Source organism: Phragmites australis, chromosome 16, assembly GCF_958298935.1.
Source record: "Phragmites australis chromosome 16, lpPhrAust1.1, whole genome shotgun sequence".
NCBI lineage: Eukaryota > Viridiplantae > Streptophyta > Magnoliopsida > Poales > Poaceae > Phragmites > Phragmites australis.
The window spans coordinates 14,053,918-14,071,642 of record NC_084936.1 but is presented as its reverse complement, the minus strand read 5'-3'; the positions used below and the strand labels follow the sequence as shown (position 1 = coordinate 14,071,642).

At 44.5% G+C, this 17,725-nt stretch overlaps 2 protein-coding genes across 2 annotated transcripts; both read left to right on the top strand.

Moving 5' to 3' along the window:
- Positions 1-3,309: 3,309 nt before the first annotated feature.
- Positions 3,310-8,856, top strand: LOC133895562 (uncharacterized). Its single transcript, XM_062335976.1, has 6 exons — positions 3,310-3,954; positions 6,504-6,754; positions 6,853-7,228; positions 7,397-7,528; positions 7,616-7,791; positions 8,480-8,856. The coding sequence occupies exons 1-6, from the start codon at positions 3,364-3,366 to the stop codon at positions 8,601-8,603; spliced, it is 1,650 nt and encodes a 549-aa protein (XP_062191960.1). The 5' UTR covers positions 3,310-3,363; the 3' UTR covers positions 8,604-8,856.
- Positions 8,857-12,936: 4,080 nt separating this feature from the next.
- LOC133894781 (subtilisin-like protease SBT5.3) lies at positions 12,937-16,215 on the top strand. Its single transcript, XM_062334944.1, has 6 exons — positions 12,937-13,020; positions 13,352-13,461; positions 13,611-13,708; positions 13,823-13,987; positions 14,088-14,196; positions 14,292-16,215. Exons 1-6 carry the CDS (start codon positions 12,937-12,939, stop codon positions 16,042-16,044), a joined length of 2,319 nt encoding a protein of 772 aa, XP_062190928.1. The 3' UTR covers positions 16,045-16,215.
- The last annotated feature ends 1,510 nt before the right edge of the window (positions 16,216-17,725 follow it).

Genomic DNA, 17,725 nt, shown 5'->3' with positions numbered 1-17,725 from the left:
CGTTATTCACCCATCCCGAGCCGAAGAGGGAGCCATTTCCGTCGTTGATCACCTTCGCCCGGACTCTGTTTAAGCCGCCGAGGCCTCTATCTTCTTCCTCTCCCCTCTCTCTTCCTCTCCACCAAAGCAATCGGGCCGTCCGCCTCCCTTCTTCTCCAATTTTAGTGTGAGTTTTGATCTACCGTCGCCGGACTTCTCCGACTGAATCTTTGCGCCAAGAGGTCCGCTCAGAGATAGATTCGCGACAGAGACGACAAAATAGCAACGACTACCTCCATGGACGTGGCGCTTTTGGCGTCGCCGAAGGAGGGGAGCAGGCGGAGGGGTGGAGTCACGGGAGAGGTAGTCGAGAGAGTCACGGGAGGTGAGAGGAACGCGGAGTCGAGGGGTGAGGAGCAAGTTGGATGGTCTCGTCCGAGTAATTTGGAGGGATCGGATCATCCGAGATATGAGCGAATATTCGCTTCAGTCGGACGAACTCATCTGCACCCATCCACCAAACCAAGCACTGGATTGAGCCCAAAATCCTAGACGGGGCCATCCCATCCACCCCGATCCTCTCAACCAAACACTACATTTATCTACCTTATGGTAGAACCACCATTGTGTCCAGTTCTTTGACCATTTGTTCTTGTAAGCAATGACAGGTGTAGTCAAACCTGCTCGGTAGGTGAAATTCGCGCAGCCATAGTGGGCTTCGCTCTGCACGTTGTCGACGAAGACCGACTTTGGCTAGTGATGTAGCTGGTGGGCGGCAACGAAGGCTCTAGTTGAAGCCTTTGCTCCTTCAGATGTCGGCGCCCAAGCGAAGAGGCTGAGTCGAATGATAGCGTTTGGCATCAACTGATGGAGATATATCTCAAAAAATTTAAGGACCTTCACCCCCATCTCGATGCAAGGTAGGCGAAGTTTGACTTTGAAATAGTCCACGAAGATAATTGCCTCATCATCTTCGGGTAACGGGGTTTCTTGATCTCTTGGAAGCCTGACGTTCATCACATCACCTATCAGACCCCCTTTTTTAAGACCGGCCAAGACTGTCTCATTGACCTTCGATTTTTCGTTCCAGTATGTCTTCAGCTTGCCGGTTTTGCTCCTCAGAGCCATCGGATTGTACTGCCTGCTGTTGGGTCTGAGGAGTTAAGAATGCAGAGGGTTGTGGACACCTTCGTACAGAGTGTAAGAGTTGTGCAGGCAGTTTTGAATAGGTGAGGTAAAAATGAACCAGAGGATAAGTTATATATGGTGATTAAAATAGTGAGGGCAATTGAAAAGGTGTGCATTGAAAATCAAACCGTCTATTAAATGGCAGCTAGGCGAAGTAAGTGGTAATTGGCTCCCTTAAAATCTAACAGTCTATTAAATGACAATAAGGCCGAGTAAGTGGTAAACGTCACCTCGAAAGTCCAACTGTCTTAACAGAAACCAACATTAATGGAAAAGCAGACCCTTCGAGTGTGCAAGGAGGGCTGCTTTGCCGAAGGTGAATCAAATAGGGCGATGCCTTCAACGGACCAAAGGGGACGACGTTTGGTGATACCATCTGATTCACGGGTTTGGCCCATTGAAGAGGAACCTCGCCCGTGGGGGGCTGCTGTTGGGGAATGGTCTCACGGGCCCCCTTTGGGATATCGGGTCGAAGACCTCTGTGGCCACTTTACTGATAAAGCTTTGTTGTCGTCTCATCATGATGCAAAAATCATTCGACACTTCGAAGGTACTCTTCGGTAGATCGGAACTGTGGGATCAAATCCACTAGAGGGAATAGGCAAAGCCTACACTAGGCCTTCGGGTCTAGACCGAGGGACTTCACTCGGTGTCGTGAGGGAGTCAACTAAATTGATGCCGAAAGTATCGTCACAGGCGAAGCTATCGTTGGGCCTTCAGAGGACATTCGAAGCTTTCGCTTGGTGCTACCGGAAGGACGACCGAAGAGAGGCCAGGTGCATTGCAGAGCGTGTGCCTTCGGGAGCCCGAGCTAAGGATGACTGTTCCTGGCAATAGAAGGCAATTAATAGCAGAATTATAAATAGGTTGATTGTATTTAGAAATATACCAAATTACCTATGAATATTCCGAGAATATGATAATTAAAGAGGTAATATTATAAATTGTATCGGAGAATTGTTGTATACAATCTATAAAAGGGCTGGTACTATAACCGAAAATAGGCGTAGCATTAATATCCGAGCACAGTTTCCCACTAGATTTGTTCCCCACCGAACCTTTGAATCTCCACGAGGTTCCGAAAGCTAACTGCTTTATCCAGTTATGCAAGTTTCCAACAGACACCCAAACGAGATTTTCCGAGAACAGATACGTAACTGGTTTCCAAACAACTCCAGATATATATATATAAAAACTGACCCAATATTGAATACCCGTGAAACCTCTGCCTTCCTGGCTGAAATGTAAAAATAGATAATATATACAGGCGTGTTTATTAAAATAGATAATAAATTGATATATTTGTAAATCTAGTATTTATTTTCGATATCTCAAAATCTGAAAGCCTGATTTCGATACGAAAACCGGACAGTCCCACCTTTTTCAGCAACTGAGGTGTCGAATACGGCATTATTCATCGTATTCAGTACCTCAGTTGCCGAATACGCGCTCTGTCTCGCTCCAAGCCAGCGAGAAGCTAGGAAGCTGAAGCACATAAAAAATGCAAGTTTTTTATTTAACTCATCATTTTTTAAGTAAAAAATAGTTTAAAAATTCTAAACATTTTCACGAGAAAATTAGAGATCACTAGCAACCCATTTTAATTGCTTTGATAAAAAGCCTAAGCCAATATTAAATTAAAATTCTCCAAATAAACCAACCTTTATAAATTCTAGTAATATTTAATACCTCAAATAAATTCTCAAAAATCTAAAAAAATTCACTAATTCTTCTCAAGTGATGTACTAATTTATAAAAATATTTTCAATCCTATGTTATTTGGTGAAAAAGTAAATTTCTTTATAATATTTCATTTATATGTATTTTTATCATTTCATGTGATATTCTCTTTTAAATTTAATTTGAATAAAAATAATTCAACATATACAAAACCTTTATTCTCGTATTAGTATTAAGCATTTGTAATGCTCTATTTATATGTATTTTTTATTATTTTATGTGATATTATCTTTTTAATTTAATTTGAATAATGGGCTTCTGGTTAGCTTTTGGTGTTTAAGATACCAAAATCAGTTTTCAGACTTTAGTGTCAAATACAAATGTTAGATTTATAAATACTCAATATATTATTTATTTTTACAAATAAGTCTGCGTATATTGTCTATTTTTACAATTTCCTAAACCCCAACCCAACTGCAAAACCCTAATCCCCTCCTCCCCGCTGCCTCCGCCGCCATGGGCTCCACCGCCGCCGCCTCCGCCGCCACGCTCCCGGCCTCCGCCGGCGCCGGAGAGAACCTGGTCCTCATCCTCGACTTCGGCTCGCAGTACACCCACCTCATCACCCGCCGCGTCCGGCAGCTGGGTGTCCTCTCCCTCTGCGTCTCCGGCACGGCGCCACTCTCGTCCCTCGAGGGACTCCGCCCGCGCGCCGTCGTACTCTCTGGCGGTCCCCATTCCGTCCACGCCCCCGGCGCGCCGTCCTTTCCCGAGGGATTCCTCGACTTCGCCACCGACGCCGGCGCGCACGTGCTTGGCGTCTGCTACGGGATGCAGCTCCTCGTGCAATCTCTCGGCGGCGCCGTCGAGCCCGGCGAGCGGCAGGAGTACGGGAAGATGGACGTCGAGATGACGGCGCCGTCCTCCGCGCTGTACGGGGAGGGGGAAGCGGAGATGGGGAAGCGGCAGACGGTGTGGATGAGCCACGGCGACGAGGTGGTCAGGCTGCCGGAGGGGTTCGAGGTTGTCGCCCGCAGCGTGCAGGGCGCCATCGCCGCCATCGAGAACCGGGAGAAGCGCTTCTATGGGCTCCAGTACCACCCCGAGGTATAAACCGTTACGATTCTTGTGATGAATTATCAGTTAAATTACAAGTTTGCTTTCGTTTGTTCACGGTTCTTGAAAAAGAGAGCTTATTTTTCGTTGGTAAAATTGTGGGAAGGTGTACAGAGATTGTTGTTGACTAGAAATATGGCACACCAATTGGCGCGTTGTATGACCCCCGTTTAACACATTCCAACTTCTGTTGTGTTATCCTAGAATGTTAATTGTTCGAATATTTATTTGCAATCATTTAATATATACATATAAATGTGCTATTTGCAAATTTGTTCAAATACCTATTGTAACCATGAATCCAGCACAGAGAGATCCTAGCTATCTCTGACCCCCAAGCAAGTCATGCACTCTCTACCTCTCATCTTCCTTTTCCCATGCACACACATTCTGCAGCATGATCTCGTAGACTGGTAGTACAAAGTACCAACAGGCAACTGCAAATGACGACTGAATTAACAATGTCTAGGTGAGTTCACAGTCTCCTAGATGAAGCTTCACTCTACAGTTGAGCTAGCAGAAATAAGTTGCAACTTGATATATACGCTTGTACTCTATCTAGAAGCTTAAGCTACAGAAGCAGCGAGACTATGCACTTCGACTTTAGATGCCCACATAAATTGTACCTGCACCCATTAATGGCTTGATTGTAAAAAAGTAAGGAAATTATAATATTATATTCGTATCTAATGAGCAGAAAAAAATACATTCTACCAGATTTCTAAAAATAAACAGTTAATAATTCAGATTCTTGAATTTAGATTATAGAATTGAGATGGTATTGATATTTGTTTAGTTGTTTTTTTGCAAACAGATAGCTTTACATCCTACTATTGGATAGTCAAATAAAATTCTTTGTTCTTTGTATAAAGAAATCAGTATTACATGTTTTCTCATATGACCTTTGTATCAAAATAAAGTAGGGTTGCATACAAATTGTTCCTTCTCACATTGATTTTCATACGATGGGTAATTATACGTAGTACTACAAGCTGAAGTAAGATAATCCAGGAATCTCGTTTTTGACTAAAGTTTTCTTGTGAGTGCTTTTTGGCAAGTTCAGTCGTTTAAAAGTTGGGGGTGTTGTGCTTGCCTCTCCTTTAAGGTGAGCATAATTGAATAGGTTAAATGAAGCCAAATATTTTTTGTAAATCTTTAGGGTGACGCAAAAACTTTATATAATCTTGTTCATTACTTACATTGATCTTCAGGGTACTCAGTAATCAGCATGGATGCAACGGCTAATTGGCCAGAGCTATCTCCCCAACTTAGCATCATCGGAAGGTAAAAGCGCGGGCAAACTGATCTTTGGTACATGTAGCTTGACGAGCCCACAACACCATCCGCTGCCATCGTAACACAACAATGTCACCACACATCTGACTACAAGCATCGAAGCCTCGCCGACTACAAGCATCGAAGTCGTTACTGATTTGAGTACCTTCCAACTCGAATAGGGATATATAAATATATTACAAGGGGAAGAAAGGAGAATTATCTTGCTTGGCATTACCGGAAGGTAGAAGCGCGAGGAGCTAGAGCTCTGGTGGATGCAGACTAAGGAGCCCACAACAAGATCTCCTGCTGGCGTAACCGTCTGTCGCATACAGCCACCGATGCTGTTGGGTCTCTCCACCCCCGATCAATCTCGCGCCCTTTGCATCTTCACTCTATAGATGAATCCTGAACCGGGTGCACGGGTACGTACCGCGGATGAATTTGTGGCTTGGAAAACCAGATCCAATCGCTTGAGTATTCAGTTCGATTCGTGACATGGGGAACCAGATGGGATCCCTCGGCTGATTTGGGGAATCAGATGGAACACGAGCACCCATGTTTTGAGGTAATTGGCCGTGATATCTGGCATCTTCTCCAGGCTTCGAGAACGCACGTGAGACGAATACAGTAGCGGGACTCGTAGCTGGCCTATCCCGATCGGACAACCCTCGCCAAGAGAAGGAACCCTTGTCTGAGGAGAATCCGTAACCACCCGATCGCGAACGGATGCCCTTCGTTTTCTTCCTAGCGTGGCTTCACGGTTAAGCGCCTTTACCACGCGCTTTGTATTATAACATTGTTCAGTTTAAATTTGGATTTGGTGTTAAGAGTTGTCCGTCTTCTCTTTCTCTTGGTGAAATAATCAAATAAATGACCTGCTTTCTAAAATTGAGCTACCGATTGGGTTGGAAAGGAGTACTGAGGAATAGGTCATGCTATGTGGTTATTGCTGTTCATTTGAATTATTTTCTGTTGATATTGGTCACAACATTTGCTTATTTTTAAGTGAAATAGATGGACTTGCTTTCTAAATTATGCTTTGAGTTGATTTAGAGATGGACAAGATGAAACTTCGTGGAAGTTCTGCTTGTATAGATAGTAAAACAACTAAGGGATAGCACTTTTTTTAAAGCATTGTTACTGTTGATAATATGTTTATTCCATTGATTTTGCTCTTATTGTATCACCTCATTTGGTCAATATGCAAATCAGTTGATGCCATGACATGATTGTTTGAGCTCTTCAATGTCATGATATGCAAGGTTACACATTCACCTCAAGGAATGGAAACGCTGCACCGCTTTCTCTTTGATATTTGTGGGATAAAAGCTGACTGGAAGATGCAAGATGTGCTGGATGAAGAAATCAAGACCATCCAAAGCATGGTTGGCCCTGATGAACATGTTATTTGTGCTTTATCAGGCGGAGTTGATTCAACAGTTGCGGCCACTCTGGTTCACAAGGCAATAGGAGATAGACTTCACTGTATTTTTGTTGACAATGGTCTATTAAGGTAATATTATACTATTTTATTTCTGTTAGTTTTTTAATAGAACATGTGCTTATTTCGAATCAATGAGTAATGAAACTAACATGGGACCTCATTTGCAGATATAAGGAGGGAGAACGAGTAATGTCAACCTTTGAAAGTGACTTGCAACTGCCAGTCACATGTCTTGATGCCTCAGAGCAATTTCTTAGTAAGTTAAAGGGTGTCACAGACCCAGAGAAAAAAAGAAAGATTATTGGCAGGGAATTCATAGCTGTCTTTGATGATTTTGCTCACAAGCTAGAACAGAAGGTCGGGAAAAGGCCTGAATATTTAGTTCAAGGAACATTGTACCCTGATGTAATTGAATCATGCCCACCTCCTGGTAGTGGAAGGACACATTCCCACACTATCAAAAGCCATCACAATGTTGGTGGCCTTCCAAAAGATATGAAGTTAAAGCTCATCGAACCACTCAAGCTCCTATTTAAGGATGAGGTGCCAATCTACATCAGTTTATGTAATATAATTCTTAATGTTTTTTCGTAGTTGAATGCATGATCTGGTGTCGTATAATGAAAGAAACCATGAAATATTTATTGTCTTAAATATTGAAGAATGAAGTTCTTATTCACAAATTTGCTATGTTTGTATGGCTTCCATAAGGTGCGGAAGTTGGGAAGTATTTTGAATGTCCCAGATTCATTTTTAAAGCGACACCCATTTCCTGGGCCTGGTCTTGCTGTACGCATTCTAGGTGATGTTACAGAAGGCAATGCTCTGGAGGTTCTTCGTCAGGTTCAAGCTTTCGGAATTGTTGAAATTTTGCTAGAGCATCTTTGATACATTATGTTAAGTGGCGATTTCTCTATTTATTTCTTTCAGGTGGATGAGATATTTGTTCAAGCTATTAAAGATGCAGGCCTCTATGATGAAATTTGGCAAGCTTTTGCTGTGTTCTTGCCTGTTCAAACAGTTGGGGTTCAGGGTGACCAGAGAACTCATTCCAACCCTGTTGCTCTAAGGGCAATCACCAGTGAGGATGGCATGACTGCAGATTGGTATGTAGTACTAATGTTCCAGCTCTGTTTCACTCTTTTTTTGCAAACTTTAGGTACAGTTGTACTCTGGTGCAATATTTTGTTGCAGTCATACAGATAAGTTTGCTTTGCTGCAGCAGTTAATCTTTTGTATTCTTATCATTATAGAGAGCCCGGGAACAAATAATTTGATCTCATTCATGAGGTAATTTGTAGAATACCTAGCAAATACTAGTGGTTCGGATGAAGCATTTAAGTTTTTACCTTCATTCCTTTGGTGGTTTGTCTTTTCTTTTCTTGCCCCACCCAAAATTCATCCCTGGTAATTAGTGTAGGATTAACAATTTGCATTTTCTTATTCCAAGCCATCTTATTTATGTGCTAACTGCAAAGTGCAATTGGTGATCTCTTATATAGTGCATCTCAGTCACGTATTTTTAGCATATAGTGTGTACTAGGTTATTTATTTATTTAATAATTGCCCATGTGGTGGCCGTTGTATATGTCCAGTCTTTAATATAGCATTTTACTTTGTACCCTGCAAATTGTTGGAACCTACAGAATTGTGTTCTCTCATATTATCTCGAATTAATTTTCTGTTGTGCTGTCATAATGCTTCTGTTAAGCAATAATCTATTAATAAGTCTTTAAACAGTTCACTGTATCCTGCATATTTTCTCATCCTGTGCCATTATTTTCAAAATTTCAGGTATTATTTTGGCCATGAATTCCTGGTAGATGTGGTCAGTAAGATCTGCAATAACGTGCGGGGCGTTAACCGTGTTTGCTTGGACATAACACCAAAACCACCTGCAACAGTGGAGTGGGAGTAGTAACTGATGCTCTGATGCTGCCACGGTGGGATGGGAATAGGACATTATGCTCTTGTGCTGCAACGGTTGAGTGGGAACAACAACTTACCTTATGCTGGGATCAAATGATATATGCCTCTGGTTATTAATAGAGTATCGTTTACACCTTAGTCAAATCCGCTTTGTCAAACCTTAGATAGATGGTAAACTAAGCAAAGGTTGTGAACTACATGATCTGCTTTCTATCCATCTGGTTATTCCCTTTTCAGGATCATTGAATCTTTTCTAAGACATATCAGTGCTCTTCTGGGTCTTATGCAGCCGAACTTTTAAAAGTTGGTTATGATATCTTCAAATATTGAGACGTAAAGATGATTGAAATTGGTATAGGGGTTTGGGGTTCCGGTTTGAGTAGGGTACTCAGCGCGCAAACCTTGATTTAGCTACAGGAGAAGAGAGATGAGATGTGAAATGTAACTTGTGGGTGTATGTGCACTTACTGACATTTAGGATGATATATGCAATTTTCCCCTTTGTAATATTGTCTTAATATCGAAGCACTTGCCTAGTGCGTTGTGCCGCTCCCCACACGCCGATGGGATTACGATAACATGAAACTCTCAAATATTCTGCTTTAAAAGTAACCGTTTGCACTCCCAGCCTTGTTCTCGCAACCTCCATGGTTCTTGTTAAAGAGCAGGGAACATTTGTCATAATTGATGCGCTAAGTGCTCCATGCTCTACTCCGGAATTCTGAGAATTAGTAGAGTGCAAGTATGATGGCAATTGGCAAGCAGCGCAGCAGTGCCAATCACCACCAGATGATTCGTGCAAGTGCGAAAGTCGAATATTTCCTTGAATACACGTGAGACTACAGCTTGCTTGGAGCAAATTAGGCTCCCGCACAAGTTCACCACCAAGAGCCTGTAATGTCATTATACAACATATATATTGGTGTGAGATTCCGATAGTCAAAGAGGCACAATGAGGATTCATGTAAACATGTAAATCAGAAAGGTGAGAAAAGGACTAACTTGTGAGGGAATCCATCTGTCCAATCCCTATTGCACCGTCCCGTGGGTAAGGTCTTTTTCAGGCTTACAGCAACCTGAAAAAGGAATCTAGTTAGGGTAAAAAAAGACCTCAAATTCATTAAAAGATTTTAGGTAATCGACGAAATTTTGAGGCACACAAGTGGCGCAACCCTAAGGTCTAAGACCCTGTTTGGAGATTCATATATGATTTAGAGGTTGTAGAGTAAAATAACGTTATTTTAAATATTTATTTTTAATTCAAAATAAGAATAAAATGTCTCAACAACGAAACCCTTAAACTGCCCACACCTCCCGTTCCAAAAAAATTTGGAGCTAGGAATGATCAACTCTAAAAATTCTTGGAGTTAGAGCTTTATCAAACTGGCCCTAAATGGCACATGAATATCATAGATGCAACTCCACAACTGCAATGCTCTTCTTGATCAATTAGCAGAACAAGGAAACAAATGTACGCATCAGTTGGTGAAATGCCTTCCATGAACAAAGTGCGGTGAGAGCCAATTCATAGGAATAACTCGAGCTTTAAGGACAAATGGAGATGAATAGAATACCATGAGTTTTCAGGAAAATATGCCCCGCTTGGCTTAGTGGTCAAGGGTCTGTATTTATACTGATATTCAGAGTGTAAAGGTACAATTATGTCCATATGAGGCTGGTAGAGATACATGTTCTTTACTGTACCATAGGGCATAGGGACAACCCCGTAAATCATTGTTATGGCTGGTGAGACGGTTGTTCTAGCGGTTGGTTGTCTATTCCGACGCCACACTGTACAAGTGTGTCAGGTGATCACCACTTGCACCAGCGTATCAGGCGGCCACCACTTGACTGGTACAAATGTCGGTCACTTCGCTGCAAGTGGGGGACGACCTACAGGCCCACTCTTGGTTAATCTTTCTGAAGGGCTGATGGCCCCTGTGAAGGGTCATTCTCCATGGCATGCTGTTTTTGCCTTGTATTGGGGCCTCCTCCATCTTGTTTACCTGCAAGCTCACCCTGTTGATGCATATGCACAAGTTGGGCAAAACCAGGATCATGACTACCATCAGAAGCTCCATCAAAATCATCTCCATCCTCTTCCTTATCATCTTCTTTATGTCTATCAAATTTTGATGAAGAAGTATCGGTGAGGGGTGGCCTATCTTTACCAGCTGCCTCCACATACCAAGAGATTTTATGACCTTCTCCATTGATAAAAACTTCAGTATCACCTTTAATCTTTGAGGAATCTCTACAAAACAATTTATTCCTTACTGGATCACGTCCCTTCAAAGATTTTTCATCAATCGTTTCAGGATCTCTAGCTAAATATGCAATTTTAGTAAATGTCTCTTCTGATCTAGCCAAGGATGGGATTCCAGCAGCCTTCACCCAAACCACTTCAAGCATACTAGAAGATTCAGCAGACATTTCTGTGGGAAGCACTTTGGCTTTCACAATCTCTTTACCAACAATTTGAAACTCAAAACTAGCAAATCTAGTCAACTGATATCTCGTATCTTCATCAGGGAAAGTGATCATGAACTCTTTATCAGAAACCTGTCTGATTTTCCAACTCTTTTTGCCTCTAAAAAGATGCATCATCTCCTAGTCAATGATCTCCACATTAGCATTTCCTCTTTCTATAGTCATCATGCCCAAAACATCTTTCTTAATTGTGCCTTTCTTAGCTTGAGGGAAGTGTATACTATAAAAGCCCATTCCAGGAAAGCCAAAGCCACATAGTTTCATTCCTCTCTTCTTAGGGCATGTGGTAGCCTTATGGCTAGTCTTCTTGCAATGGTAGCACAGAGTAGGCTTTGACATGGCCAGTATCGTTACAGTTGTAGCAATAAAGCTTAGATTCAGTATCATCATCTCTAGCACTTTTTCCAGTGTTCTCTACAAGCTGTCTCTCTCCTTGTTCTCTCCTCAATTTGCTTCTAAGGTCTTGTTCAATGGTCACTCCATCTCTATCATCAGCCCTTCTCTTGTTACCTTGCTTTTCTGCCCAGTTGTGACTTCCTTGATCATAGTTTGTATCTGTAGGATCAGAGCATCTAGAGTTATCCCTTCCAAAAGTTCTTCCACTTTCTCTATTGCCACTCCACAGACCAGCATCTCTTTTGCTTACATTAGCAGAGGCCTCTCTAGAAAAGTTGGGTATGTTCTCTCTACGAGAACCAAAACCCACATCCCTGTTGACGTTAGAACCACCACCTCTAACCTGCTGTTGAGATCCATCTCTACTCTACTGGAACCCTCCAAAACGACATTGGTCACCGCCATCTCTGCCACCGCCTCGGTCGCCCTGGTGTCCCTCCCACTGAACTGGATCCGCTCTAGCACCAGCTCGATAGGACGAACCCCCAATCCCCATCTCCTTGCTCTGCTCCTAATTCATCGTACCTTGGACAACAGAGACGAAGGAGCGACAATCCACTCTCCGTGAAGACGCTCACACAATCCTCCGCGCCGAAGCCCCAAATCGTTGGATCTCCGCCGCGGTCGCCTGGAACCCTAGATCTGCCGCCTCTATCGCTCGTCCCTTCCTCACCCAAACCTAGTATCCAGAGGGGTCGGACCACGAATGATTGAAAATATCACCAATGCAAGTTCCATATGCGAAGGGTCGCTGGGTGGGCTGGGTCAGGCCATGACGACTTGGGCTGGGATCCTCATCCCTGCACCGCAACGGTCCATCCATGGCCTGGTCCATTGTTTGCTTGATGGACACGGGCCAACTCCATTGGGGGCGACAGCAAACAACGCCCGCTTGATGTCCGCTGCTTGCTGGGCTTGCGATTTCTCTCTGTTGTCGGTCCACAAAACGCATCATCTCAAGCAAGGCAGGAGCGCTCCCGCCGGTCACGCTCTCGTGCACGCCGGGAGGACGTCCACCCGCCAGGACGCTCGAATCGCCTCTCACGTGCATTTTCACCGTCTAAAAAACTGTTTTGCTTTGGAACAGTTCTTTTAGATTTTTCACGTGCATTTTCATACGCGAAAAAGATCAATAATCCCAATAGATTTTCATCAAGTGATTGCAGTCTTTCTTTATTTCTTTTAATGTGCATTTTCGTACTTTGTTGTAGATGTTTTTTTTTCTGTTGCGGATATTTTCTGTGATTGTCTGCGATTGTTACTAGCTCAGTCCGGTGTTGAAATTTTCTCTTGGTGATCCGATTTTTGCTCGCAGTCAAAGGTAGCCAAATTTAGACCCTGAAATTTTGCATCGAAAATCATCTGCGAAGCTTATTACTACACCTGCAGTGCAGATCGCCAATGGGGGAGACAAGTGCAGGTGCAGGACACCCAAGATGGCGAGCAGGAGGCCGCTTCTCTTCGTTGCCGTACTGCTCCTGTGCGCAGCCGAGTGGCATCTCGCACTAGCATTCAAGAAGGCAAGCAAATGATCGAGCAGTCCAATGCATCGCAATTTTATCAGCCCCCCCCCCCCCCTCCTTGTTGTTCGGTTTTGTACTGACAATAGTTTTCAGTGTCCAGTTTAGAGTACGCAGATCTTTTAGTGAATTTTCCATTAGCTCCTGGCGGACTGATCTCTTCTTTGTTTTCCTCGAAAATTTGGCGGACTGATCTTCTGGTACCTGAAAATCGTTTTAGAATTCGGGGCTTTGGGATAGTAATTCAGGGAAACTAACTAGGATCTACCTAATGTTTGTTGTGGCTAAATTGTAGTAGTTGATTTCAAGTATCCCCTGTGTTAATCTACAGTCCTACATCGTGTACCTCGGAGCACACGCCTACGGCCGTGATGCGTCGCCGGAGGAGCATGCCCGCGCAACGGAGTCTCACCATCACCTCCTGGGATCAGTTCTTGGCAGGTAATTCTGTTCAATTAGGCACCGTTTTACTGCCAAGACAAATTCATGTTGATTTTTTCCCGCTGGTTTTACCTTTAGGGTGAAATGGTAGAAACGACTGTTTTTTTATTCTTGTTTCCTGAAGAAAAAAACACATGTTGAATGAACAGCAAGGAGATCGCGCAGAACTCGATATTCTACTCCTACACGAAGAACATCAATGGCTTCGCGGCGCACCTCGAGGAGGAAGTAGCAAACCAGATTGCAAGTAAGAGGAGAAGAACTCGCAGCTAATCCATGTTCTGTGATTATGTAACGTGATTTGATCTCGAAAGAGGAAGATGGGAAAGAATCCACGATTCATGCTCCATTGATGGCTCAGAGCACCCTGACGTCGTGGCGGTGCTGGAGAGCATGATGCTGAAGCTGCACACGACGCGGTCGTGGGACTTCATGGACCTGGAGCGGGATGGCCAGGTCCTCCCCGACTCCATCTGGAAGCACGCCAAGTTCGGCCAGGACGTCATCATCGCCAACCTCGACAGCGGTAAGGATATTACATTATATTTCAATTCCATCGTCGCCATTGATTCACATGTGTTTGATCCACGAGCTTTGGATAATGGTGATGCGAACTGTCGACGAAGGTGTGTGGCCAGAGTCTAACAGCTTCGCAGACAACGGCATGGGCGAGGTGCCCAAGCACTGGAAGGGCTCCTGCCCGGACAGCGTCAAATACGCCGTGCCCTGCAACAAGTGAGCATTCCAGTAGTTTCTTTTCTTCTTTTTTATGTCTCCGCGATTGTTTCTTCTTCGTGTTATTGATGTCTGTTTTGATCGTCGCGGTGCAGAAAGCTGATCGGCGCCAAGTTCTTCAACCAGGACATGCTGCGGATGAACCCGGCGGCGGTGGACGGCAACTGGACGCGCGACACGGAGGGCCACGGCACGCACACGCTCTCCACCTCCGGTGGCCGCTTCGTGCCGCGCGCCAACCTCTTCGGCTACGCCAACGGCACCGCCAAGGGTGGCGCGCCGCGCGCCCGCGTCGCGGCCTACAAGGTGTGCTGGTCGGGTGAGTGCGCCTCGGCCGACGTCCTCGCGGGCTTCGAAGCTGCCATCCACGACGGCGCCGACGTAATCTCTGTCTCCTTCGGCCAGGACGCACCCCTCGCCGACGCCGCCTCCTTCTTCCAAGAGCCCGTCACGCTGGGCTCATTCCACGCCACCATCCACGGGCTCTCAGTCGTCTGCTCCGCCGGCAACTCCGGGCCCTACGACGACACCGTCGTCAACGCCGCGCCATGGGTCACCACTGTCGCGGCCAGCACCGTCGACAGGGACTTCCCCAACGACGTCACCCTCGGCAATAGCGAGCACATGAAGGGGATGAGCTTGGAGTCCACGACCTTGCACTCCAACAATCTGTACCCCATAGTCGATGCCAGGCACGCCGGGCGCGCGAACTGCAGCCCGTACGACGCCGCCAACTGTGGAATGGGCACTCTCGACCCCGCCAAGGTGAAGGGCAAAATCGTCGTGTGCGTCCGCGGTGGGGACATCCCGCGGGTGACCAAAGGGATGGCCGTGCTCAGCGCCGGCGGCGCCGGGATGATCCTCGCCAATGACAAGATGGACGGCGACGACATCGTCGCCGACCCGCACGTGCTCCCGGCCACCATGATCACCTACAGCGAGGCCGTCTCGCTGTACAATTACATGGCATCGACGAAGAAGCCCATGGCCAACATATCGCCATCCAAGACGGAGGTCGGCGTGAAGAACTCGCCGTCCATGGCGGCCTTCTCCTCCCGCGGGCCCAGCGGAACGCTGCCGTACGTCCTGAAACCGGACATCGCCGCGCCGGGGGTTGACATCCTGGCCGCTTTCACCGAGTACGTCAGCCCGACAAAGGTCTCATCCGACAATCGCCGGTCCGATTACGCAATCTTGTCCGGCACGTCCATGGCGTGCCCGCATATCTCCGGCGTGATCGGACTGCTCAAGGCCGCGCGCCCGGAGTGGAGCCCCGCAGCGATGCGGTCCGCGATCATGACCACGGCTCGCACCCAGGACAACACCGGGGCGCCGATGCGCGACCACGACGGGAAAGAAGCGACCGCGTTCGCTTACGGCGCCGGCAACGTGCACCCTAACCGCGCCATCGACCCGGGTCTTGTGTACGACGCCACCGGCAACGACTACTTCACCTTCCTCTGCTCCATGGGGTTCACCGCGGGAGACCTGAAAAGGCTCAGCGCCGGCAAGTTCGCCTGCCCGGCCAAGGCGCCGGCAATGGAGGACCTCAACTACCCGTCCATCGTGGTGCCGTCGCTGCGCGGCACGCAGACGGTGACGCGGCGGCTCAAGAACGTCGGGCGCCCGGCCAAGTACCGCGCGTCGTGGCGCGCGCCGTTCGGGATCACCATGGACGTCGAGCCGAAGGTGCTGGAGTTCAGCAAGGCCGGCGAGGAGAAGGAGTTCAAGGTGATGGTGACGTCACAGAAGGACAAGCTCGGGATGGGCTACGTGTTCGGGAGGCTCGTCTGGTCGGACGGGACCCACTACGTCAGGAGCCCCATCGTGGTCAACGCCTTGGCGTGAGGTGCTGAGATTCGTGCTGCGTGTCATCGAAGGGCACACGTGTGAATTGTGATAGATAAGAGTTTTGATTTATTTTTCTTGCTTAGAATGAGATAGACTTTAGATATGTAATAATATTGGACTTGGGAAAAGACATTTTGAATCTTGGCTGTAAACAAAATTAGGAGCAGCATTTTATCTCGCAAATTTTACCTGCCTAGAGGATTATCTTGACTGTAAATAATAAAAGGTTACATAAAAAATGATGATTATGGTTTCGAAAAACAAAATTGATCATTGCAATCTTCAGGTTCTTCTCCCAGATTCTAGTTTTAGCATATGTAAAACTGTGTAGCTTGGCCAACTGGAAATTGTATCATCAGATTTGTTCTTAAATGAATAAGACCATTAAAAACGTAAACGACATCATGTCATCACCAAGAAAAGAATCGTATACAAACTTAGCTTTGGGCAATTGGAGTTTTCTTGGGCCGGGTTCTGTTATCTCTTATTGCCATCGCTAAAGCATTGAGATTGGAACCAGCCTATGAACAACTGGTAGGTGCATCACTCCACTCACAGCAATTCAACTTATGCTTATTTACATGTACTAATTTGTGGGTGCGTCTTAGGTCTATTTGTTTTAGCTATGACTTTTAGAAAAATTGATTATATATTGTGATTTTTAAAAAGTTGATTGTGAGATTAGTTTTTTATATGAATAAAAGGTATTATATATATATATATATATATATATATATATATATATATATAGGAAAACTAGTATGTACTCCCGGGTGTATGTACTCCCACCTCTCATATACCATTTTTACACGTGTGTTATACTTCTTTATCACTTTAAATATACTTTATTAGTAATTATAAGATACTACAATACAAATCCCACGAAAATTTAAAGTGAAATTCCACGATTTTTATCATAATTTGCGTATATACTTCTTTTATGTATAAAAAAGAGTATATAGCAAAAATGAAAGGCTAACATTGAATTTTTTTTTCATACAACTCATATTGGAGTATCTTAGAATTAGTATTAGAGTATACTAAAAATGATAAAAGAGTATAAAGTGTTTGTTTAGGTGATATATTGCATGTGGGAGTACATACTCCTAGGAGTATAGAATAGGTGTCCGGAAAACTAGTATGTACTCCCGGGTGTATGTACTCCCACCTCTCATATACCATTTTTACACGTGTGTTATACTTCTTTATCACTTTAAATATACTTTATTAGTAATTATATATATATATATATATATATATATATATATATATATATATATATATATATATATATATACCCTGTTGTCAGCCTTAGACCATCATCACTCAAAATCCACAAAACACCTTCTGATCAGCTTTTAAATTCTAGTTATAAAACCAGTTTGATTCTCCGAATAACTTTCCAGAATCAACCTTAGTTTTTTATTCTAAGGTTAGAATCTATAATAAAAATTGAAATAAACAGGGTCTTAGTGGGAAATTTTTGCGGTTTGAGGTCGCATGTGGCTTAGTAGGAATATTTATCTAGCCGCACAATTCTACACGTGTGTTTATGGGATGAAGCATGCACTCTATTTTGTGCACATTTCACAACCTACGTAATGTTTAAAAAAATCAGAAATTATGTTAGCTAAATATTCCCTAAATAAAATTCAAATAAAAAGGAAATTTCCTCAAA

Bases quoted from the DNA above. Each gene is read 5' to 3' on its own strand.
- LOC133895562 (XM_062335976.1), top strand. From the start codon at position 3,364: ATGGGCTCCACCGCCGCCGCCTCCGCCGCCACGCTCCCGGCCTCCGCC. The intron at 7,229-7,396 runs GTGCCAATCTAC...GGCTTCCATAAG, and splicing joins AGCTCCTATTTAAGGATGAG to GTGCGGAAGTTGGGAAGTAT. The intron at 7,529-7,615 runs GTTCAAGCTTTC...TATTTCTTTCAG, and splicing joins CTCTGGAGGTTCTTCGTCAG to GTGGATGAGATATTTGTTCA.
- LOC133894781 (XM_062334944.1), top strand. From the start codon at position 12,937: ATGGCGAGCAGGAGGCCGCTTCTCTTCGTTGCCGTACTGCTCCTGTGC. The intron at 13,021-13,351 runs GCAAGCAAATGA...GTTAATCTACAG, and splicing joins TCGCACTAGCATTCAAGAAG to TCCTACATCGTGTACCTCGG. The intron at 13,709-13,822 runs GTAAGAGGAGAA...TTGATGGCTCAG, and splicing joins AGTAGCAAACCAGATTGCAA to AGCACCCTGACGTCGTGGCG.